The following is a 9,021-nucleotide window of genomic DNA, read 5'->3' as shown; positions in this document are numbered from 1 at the left end:
AGTAACTGGCCCTCCAGTGACTGTTGCTGGTGTCTCCAGTGACTGTTGCTGGTGTCTATCTTACAGGTGAAACTTGAAAAATTAGAATATCATGCAAAAGTTCATTAATTTCAATAATGCAAATTAAAAGGTGAAACTGATATATGAGATAGACGCATTACACGCAAAATGAGATAAGTCAAGCCTTAATTTATTATAATTGTGATGATCATGGCGTACAGCTCATGAGAACCCCAAATCCACAATCCCAGAAAATTAGAATATTGTGAAAAGGTTCAACAGTCTAGGCTCCAGGTGTCCCACTCCAATCAGCTAATCAATCCATAACACCTGCAAAGGGTTCCTGAGCCTTTAAATGGTCTCTCAGTCTGGTTCATTAGGAATCACAATCATGGGAAAGACTGCTGACTTGACAGTTGTGCAGAAAACCATCATTGACACCCTCCATAACGAGGGAAAGCCTCAAAAGGTAATTGCAAAAGAAGTTGGATGTTCCCAAAGTGCTGTATCAAAGCACATTAATAGAAAGTTATGTGGAAGGGAAAAGTGTGGAAGAAAAAGGTGCACAAGCAGCAGGGATGACCGCAGCCTGGAGAGGATTGTCAGGAAAAGGCCATTCAAAAGTGGTGGGGACTTTCACAAGGAGTGGACTGAGGCTGGAGTTAGTGCATCAAGAGCCACCACACACAGACGGATCTTGGACATGGGCTTCAAATGTCGTATTCCTCTTGTCAAGCCGCTCCTGAACAACAAACAACGTCAGAAGCGTCTTACCTGGGCTCAAGAAAAAAAGAACTGGTCTGTTGCTCAGTGGTCCAAAGTCCTCTTTTCTGATGAGAGCAACTTTTGCATCTCATTTGGAAACCAAGGACCCAGAGTCCGGAGGAAGAATGGAGAGGCACACAATGCAAGATGCTTGAAGTCCAGTGTGAAGTTTCCACAGTCTGTGTTGATTTGGGGAGCCATGTCATCTGCTGGTGTTGGTCCACTGTGCTTCATTAAGTCCAGGGTCAATGCAGCCGTCTATCAGGAGATTTTGGAGCACTTCATGCTTCCTTCCACAGACGAGCTGTATGGGGATGGTGACTTCATTTTCCAGCAGGACTTGGCACCTGCCCACACTGCCAAAAGTACCAAAACCTGGTTCAGTGACCATGGGATTACTGTGCTTGATTGGCCAGCAAACTCGCCTGACCTGAACCCCATAGAGAATATATGGGGCATTGCCAAGAGAAGGATGAGAGACATGAGACCAAACAATGCAGAAGAGCTGAAGGCCGCTATTGAAGCATCCTGGTCTTCCATAACACCTCAGCAGTGCCACAGGCTGATAGCATCCATGCCACGCCGCACTGAGGCAGTAATTGCTGCAAAAGGGGCCCAAACCAAGTACTGAATACATATGCACGCTTATACTTTTCAGAGGTCCGATATTGTTCTATTCTTCAATCCTTGTCTTCTTGGTTCCATGTAATATTCTAATTTTCTGAGATTGTGGATTTGGGGTTCTCATGAGCTGTACGCCATGATCATCACAATTACAACAAATTAAGGCTTGACTTATCTCGCTTTGCATGTAATGCGTCTATCTCATATCAGTTTCACCTTTTAATTTGCATTACTGAAATTAATGAATTTTTGCACGATATTCTAATTTTTTGAGTTTCACCTGTATCTATTTAATTCTCTTAAATGTACCCTTCACTAAGCCTATGCGTGGCAGCTCTCACGAAAGTTCCCGAGTGAGCTGCCGATGGGGACGGGAGGAGAAGCAGCAGCCACCGCCAGACCTGCTGGCCATGCTGGGGATGAAAGAGTAGAGGATACACGGACCAAGGGAACAAAATATATACATAGAATAGTATATATACTGTGTATAAAGGTCTATTCACACACACAACGTACACAAAACATACATAAATTTGACATATATAGATGAAACACACAATTACTGAGGAAAGAAGGTTTCTGTTTCATAAACCCAAATGGTGTTGCTTGAAGGTCAATTATGTCCACAAGTCCTTATTATATGTAGATTCGCAAAGTCCTTCCAGATCTTTACTCATGCAACTTCATATTCAAGTTGTTGCTCCTTGTCCAAATGTTACTCAACAGGTATCCTAGGTAATTTTTTACCTTTTTCTTCCTGCTTGAGCAGGACTTCATCAGGAGAAGTGAACTAAATCACAATAACACATGTATCATTTTAACATAAAAGTACCTTCAAGTGAACGTAATATAATTGACCATTTAGACATTAGATTGGATAAGGAGCACATCACTTGTGATTAAATAGGAGTGGAAACATCTGACAGACGCTGTAGGATATATTAAGCATCATTAGTATCATTTGAAGCTAGTACAACTTTGTATCCAGTAGGATTTCCAACTTGAAACCACTGGCAAGTGCAGAGTCACTTTTGAAGAGATAAATGTGAGTAATAACAAACAGATTTCTAACCCTTTGAGTTCACATAGCAATTTGTTGAAGGGTTTATGAAATAGAAACCTTCTTTCCTCAGTAATTGTGTGTTTCATCCATATATGTCAAATTTATGGACGTTTTATGTACGTTGTGTGTGAATAGATCTTTATACACGGCTTTGCAGGGGAAGCAGCCGCTGCCAAACTGGCAGGCTGCTGGTTGAAGAGAAGTGGCCGCCGCCAGGCCGGCAAGCAGCCATGGAGGAGAAGCAGCCTGGCCTGGCCGCCGAGGGAGAACGGGCTGCAGAGAGAGAACGAAATGGGGCTGAAAGTGGGGGGGGGGGAGAGAAAGAACAGAAATGAAGATGGGGGAGGAGAGACAAGGAGAACTAGGGTGCAGATGCTCTGCGCCAGGTCAGCTAGCATCTTTAATTTCACACTTTTGTTATCCTGCTGTAGCTTGTAAAGGAACAGACCCAACTGGTGGGTCCTTTCGGAAAAACTGGGATTTTCTTTCATGGGGGACAGAGTAGAAAAATTTGAGACATTTTTGGGAGGCGGGACAAGGGGAATCTGGTAGGAAATCCAAGTTTAGAATGGGAATTGATTTGGGGCAATCAGGGAGGGAAATTAATTTATGGTGAGGAAATTAAATTGTTGAGGAAATACATTGAAAGAGAATTTAATTGGGGGGACCTGGGAGGAAAATGAACTATAGGGATCTTAGTGACTGTTTGTTTGTTTGACATATTTCTATACCGCCCAAAACTTACATCTCTGGGCAGTTTACAACCAGATAAAAAAAAAAGTAAAACATTAGTTAAAAACAGAAACAATAAATTTAAAAACATGACAATTGAAATTTAAAAAACCCAATATTCTAAAACATTAAAAACCACCAAAACAATATCATTTTAAAGCCTGGGTGAACAGATGCATCTTTAAGGACTGTTTAAAAGCTGTCGGAGATGGGGAGGCTCTTATTTCACTAGGGAGCACATTCCAAAGCCTCAGGGCAGCAACAGAGAAGGCCCATCCCTGAGTGGCCACCAGACGAGCCGATGGCAAATGCAGACGGACCTCTCCTGATGATCTCAATGGGTGGTGGGGTTCATGATGAAGAAGATGTTCTCTTAAATACCCAACGCCCAAGTTGTTTAGGGCTTTATATAGGTTATAACCAAACCTTGTATTTTGTCCGGAAACATATTGGCAGCCAGTGTAACTCCTTCAGTACTGGAGTAATATGGTCTCTCCTAGATGACCCCCAGAGACCAGCCTGGCTGCCGCATTCTGAACTGACTGTAGCTTCCGGACTATGTACAAGGGCAGCCCCACATAGAGCGCATTACAGTAATCCAGTTTGGAGGTTACCAGCAGATGTACCACTGTTTTGAGGTCATTCATCTCAAGAAACGAACGCAGCTGAAGTATCAGCCGAAGCTGATAGAAGGCACCTCTGGCCACTGCCTCAACCTGGGACACCTGGGAGAGACGTGGATCCAGAAGCACCCCTAGACTACATACCTGTTCCTTCTGGGGAAGTGTGACCCCATCCAGAACAGGCAGATCAAAATCGTCTCTCGAGTTTCGACCCCGCACAATGAGTACCTTCGTCTTATCTGGATTCAGTCTCAGTTTGTATCCCTCATCTAGCCCATCACCAACTCCAGGCAGACATTTAGGGAGGTAATGCCCTCACCCAATGATGCTGACATGGAGAAATAGATTTGGGTGTCATCAGCATACTGATAGCACCCTGCACCAAATCTCCTGATGATCTCTCCCAGCGGTTTCATGTAGATGTTAAACAACATTCGAGACAATACAGAGCCCTGAGGAACACCATACAAAATTTCAGATTTGAAGAACAACAATCTGCAAGGGACACCATCTGGAACCCGCCCGAGAGGCAGGAGCAGAACCACTGCAGAGCAGTGTCTCCTACACCCAACTCCCTCAGATGCTCCAGAAGGATACTATGGTCCATAGTATCGAAAGCCTCTGAGAGGTTCAAAAGGACCAACAGAGTCACACTTCCTCTGTCTATTCCCAGTTGGAAATCATCCATCAGGCCGACCAAGGCAGTCTCCACCCCATAGCCCGCCCGGAAGCCAGTTTGAAATGGGTCTAGATAATCAGTTTCCTTCAGGACTGTTTGGAGCTGGCAGGCCACCACCCTCTCAATTACCATGCCCAGCCACGCTTAATGAATGGAAGGAGGAGGGTTCTTAATGCGGGTCCTTAATGCAGAAGGAGGAGGGTTTATTTTGTGGGGAAGTGGGAGTGGAATGAATTTGAGACAATTAATTTAAGGGGAAATACATTTGTGAGGATGCGGGACAGAAATTAAAGCCTCAGAGTATTTCCCCTTAAAGTAATTTTAGCATGCTTAACTGAGGGAGAAATGCCCTGGAGAGGCTGATGTAGCTCAGACCCCATTCCTGCCTTATACCTGACTCTCAGCCTCACCAATGTGCTTTCCATCTAGTTAATTTTGCTGCAGATCAAAGGAGTGGTTAGTGATCACTGCTTGGGGCTCAAATGCTCTCTCTGCCTTGTACATAGGCACACTTTACACATTTCCCCAGCTATGTGGGGCTGCTTATTCATGTGTATCTCCTGTGCAGTAGAGAGAATGTTTAAATTACCCAGCCATATGAGTGGAATCTGATGGCCTGGAATATTTTCCATGGTATCTTAAACACACTCCCCCCCATTCTGTGGGAAGGAGCCACATGATTCATCCCCACCCATGTGGTTAATGTAAATATTCTTCCAGAACGGCCCAAAGCACCTCAGTTTGTTGTCTGAGTGAATAATTTGTCTCCATCTAACCCAGCTTTGTTTCCAACTGATCTATGCCACTGGGAAGCTGATACATATGGCACATGAGGGAAACAGTAATCTTCTGATATTTGTCCCCAGTATCTGATATTCTGACGTATATTCTCTGCACCTGGAGCTTTAGCTATCATAATTTAGCTACTAGGTGGAGTAGATTGGAGACGCTTTGAGTGGGTAAAGCTAAGGGAAGAGATTATTATTATTATTATTATTATTATTATTATATTTTTACATTTATATCCCACTCTTCCTCCAAGGAGCTCAGAGCAGTGTACTACATACTTGAGTTTCTCTTTCACAACAACCCTGTGAAGTAGGTTAGGCTGAGAGAGAAGTGACTGGCCCAGAGTCACCCAGATAGTTTCATGGCTGAATGGGGATTTGAACTTGGGTCTTCCCAGTCCTAGTTCAGCACTCTAACCACTACACCATGCACCACAGAGATGGTGGTGCAACTGGTTTTGGGAGGTGGGTGAGACTTGTAGCACCCTCACCACCACACAAACACTTGTTGGAGGTAAAAACTTAATTAAATAAAATTTTTAAAAGCGACTGGGGCTTTTCATTAAAAAAGAATTTTTTTTTAAAGAATAATTTCCAGGAGTGTGGGTTTGTTTGTTTGTAGCAGCATAAACCAGAGAGAGTTCTGTGGCACTTTAAAGACTAATATACATCTATTAGAACAGAACTTTTTGTCCACTGTATCAGATGCAAGGAAATAAAAATGCAGAACTCTCATCCTATCTTGTATTCTCACTCTCTGAAAGCTGACATTTCCAGGCTACTAGTTAGTACTTGTAACAGGTTCATCTAAAACACTTAACAGAAACATACACGCCTACATCCAGACTAGTATCACACAGATATAATGAAGTATAATGAAGAATGTCTTCTTGCAACTCCAGTCTGGAGGTTTGTATTTGTTTGGTTTATCTCAGTTCCCAGGTTGGCTTCCAGGTATGTAATAATTGGTCACCACAAGCTATTAACTTCTAGCTCTCTGTAACTATTATGCAATATTCTTGCTACGAACTCTTTCTTTAAATAACTTTAGCTAACTAGGTGAAGAAAAAGCACCTTCTGAAAGTGGCGACTTTCCTATTCAGCCCGGAGAGCAACTGTCCCTATTCAGCCCAGCACAGCATCCCTCAAACGGCTGTCGCTAGTGGAGTGTCTGCCTTGTGTACGTTTTAGATTGTGAACGGTTTGTTCAAGTCAGTATAGTAGTAGTAACGCTATTTGTTCTTATGGAGAGGGAGAAAAAGGTTTCGGGACTGAATTTTGACACCCTACAAGGAAGCAGAGAGGTGACCAGAATGGGAGGAGGACCAGGGCGTCCTTTCTAAAGGCCGCCGGCCTCCCAGGACCAAGCCCTGCCAGCCGAAGCCAATCAAAGCAGTGGCAGTGTGCCAGCGGCGGCTGTGGGGTCATAATGGGACAAGCTCTAACTTTGGCAGGGGGCGCTTATTAGCATGGAGGCGGGCGGGGCAAGCTGCTATTGCTGGCACCGTGTCGGTGCTGCTGCCGCGCGACGACTGGCAGGCAGAGCTGTAGCTAGACTCCTCCTCCTCCTCTCCTCCTCCTCCTTCTGCTCCATCCGATCCACTTCCCCGAGCTCAGCATGGCGGTCAAGGTGACTCTCCTCCTCTTCTTATATGCTTGTTGCATAAGAAGCCGGTTTGCGCGGCTGGCTCTTCTCGTCTTCTTCGTTGCGCGGGGGCAACGCTGTGCTGGGCGACTGCGCGGGCTGTGGGGAGGGGGACGCGCGTGGCTCTGCCCTGCCGCCTCTCCTGAGCAGGCTTTGACCCCGGGGGCGGGGGTCGCAGCGAGGGACAGCGGGAGGAAAGAGAGGGGAGGGACAGCTGGGTGTCCTAACGATAGCAAGCTACAAAGGCGCCCCCCCCCCGAGGAAAGAGAGGCGGGGAGGGCAAATTGGCAAGCTGACGGAGCCAGGGAAGGTGGCTGTGGCGTCTGGTGGTGGGCTTGTCTATCCCGCACGTTCACACCTGAGATCACGGAATACGAATCCATGGTTAGCTATTAACCATGGTTAGCACCTTGTTCGTGTCATCAGGGTGAATCCACACCCCTTTTCAATGCATGTGGGTAGGTGAAATGCAGATTGTAATCCGCATTAGTCACCTTATACAGGGGAAGTTCTTTATTTCAGGTTAGTTAAAAGAGAATACCTGGTGGCAATGAGGGTAAGGGAAAAGCTGAAAGACAAAATTAAGATTTTGAAAGACTGTATTAGAGTTTGAAGCCTACTCTGAGAAGAGGAGAAACAGACGTGAGAAGGTAGCAAACCTTTCTAAAAACACATTTTTTTCCTTCAAACAAACCAAAAGGGAGGAGGGGAAGATTTTCAGGGGCTGGCATCTCTTTAGGGAAGAAGCCCCAGTTTGTGTGTGTCTGTGTTTGCTTTTTGCCAGGATTTGTTTTGGGGGGCTGTGTGGCTTTCAGTTTGTTTCTCTTTTGCCTGGAGAGAGTGGGAGGAGCCAGCTAGGGCAGATGGTGACATCTGGTAGGAGGGGCTACATTCCTGTTGAGCCTGGTTGCTTCGGTTTGAAGTTCTGGCAAGAGGAGAAGCAGACCTGCCATGTGCAAGTCGGAAACATTTCTTTAAAAACCAACTTTTTCATCTTCAAACAAACAGCAGGAGGAGGAGATTTTGAGGAGCTGGTATCTCTTCAGGGGAGAAGTACCAGTATGTGTGTATGTCTGTATCTATTTTTGCCAGGGCAAATGCCATCCTTTGAGGGTTTAAATGCTTCAGATATACCAGAAGGGGACAGAGTAGAACCAGATAAAAAGCAGACAGAAGGATGTGCTAGCTGGCCAAAGAGATCAAATGGCCAAAAGCAAGATAGCATACACTAGGTAAGAAATTCAGCATATAAGTGCTTATATGCCAAAGCTTCTGAGCCCAGATGGGCTAGCTGGAGTGCTTGGCTGCTAATGAAAACATAGATATAGTGGGCATAATGGAAACATAGTGGAACAGTGAGAACCAGTGGGACACTATTATTCTTGGATATAAACTCTATAGAAAGGATAGGGAGGGGTGGATGGGAGGTAGAGTAGCACTGTATGTTAAAGAAGGGATGGAATCTAATAAGCTAGAAAACCTAGGAAGACCGGAGTCCTCTATAGAAACTCTGTGGGTGACAATACAGGGCCTGAAAGGAAATGTGCTACTAGGAATGTGCTATTACCCTCCTGATCTAGGACTGACTGGGAGCTGCAGAAGGAAATCAGGGAGGTGCCAAAGAGAGACAGCGCTGTAATAATAGGTGACTTCAATTACCCACATACAGACTGGGTAAATTTGCATTCAAGTAATGACAAGGAGGGCAAATTTCTAGATATGCTGAATGACTGTGCCCTAGAACAGTTGGTGATGGAACCAATCAGAGAAAAGGCAATCTTTGACTTAATCCTGAGTGGTGCCCAGGAGGACCTGGTGCAAGATGCCAGTGTCGTGAAACCTCTAGGGAGCAGTGACCACAGTGTAATCAAATACTGTAGCCAAGAAAGTCTAACATTGACACGTTGAATTTCAGAAGATGGAACTACTCTAAAATGAGGAGTTTGGTGAAAAGAAAACTGAAAAGTCAAATCAAGAGAGTCACTTTGCTCCAGAATGCGTGGAGTTTATTTAAAACCATAGAAGCCCAGTTAGAATGTGTACCAAAAAGGAGGAAAGGTACTACCAAGGCCGGGAAGATGCCAACATGGCTAACAAGTAAA

General features: G+C 44.9%; 1 protein-coding gene across 2 annotated transcripts in view; it reads left to right on the top strand.

Moving 5' to 3' along the window:
- Window positions 1–6,772: 6,772 nt before the first annotated feature.
- SLC25A12 (solute carrier family 25 member 12) overlaps window positions 6,773–9,021 on the top strand; it is a 91,197-nt gene continuing 88,948 nt past the window's right edge. The window contains exon 1 of one of the 2 annotated variants that reach the window (XM_053266152.1): window positions 6,773–6,904. In XM_053266152.1, the coding sequence (XP_053122127.1) occupies window positions 6,893–6,904 (12 nt within the window). In that variant the 5' untranslated portion in view covers window positions 6,773–6,892. Of the gene's footprint in view, window positions 6,905–7,480; window positions 7,570–9,021 lie in introns of those variants that run through there. The other variant, XM_053266167.1, reaches the window with a different exon arrangement.

The sequence above is a fragment of the Hemicordylus capensis genome, chromosome 1, assembly GCF_027244095.1.
Source record: "Hemicordylus capensis ecotype Gifberg chromosome 1, rHemCap1.1.pri, whole genome shotgun sequence".
Taxonomy (NCBI): domain Eukaryota; kingdom Metazoa; phylum Chordata; class Lepidosauria; order Squamata; family Cordylidae; genus Hemicordylus; species Hemicordylus capensis.
This window is presented reverse-complemented; position numbering and strand designations above follow the sequence as displayed.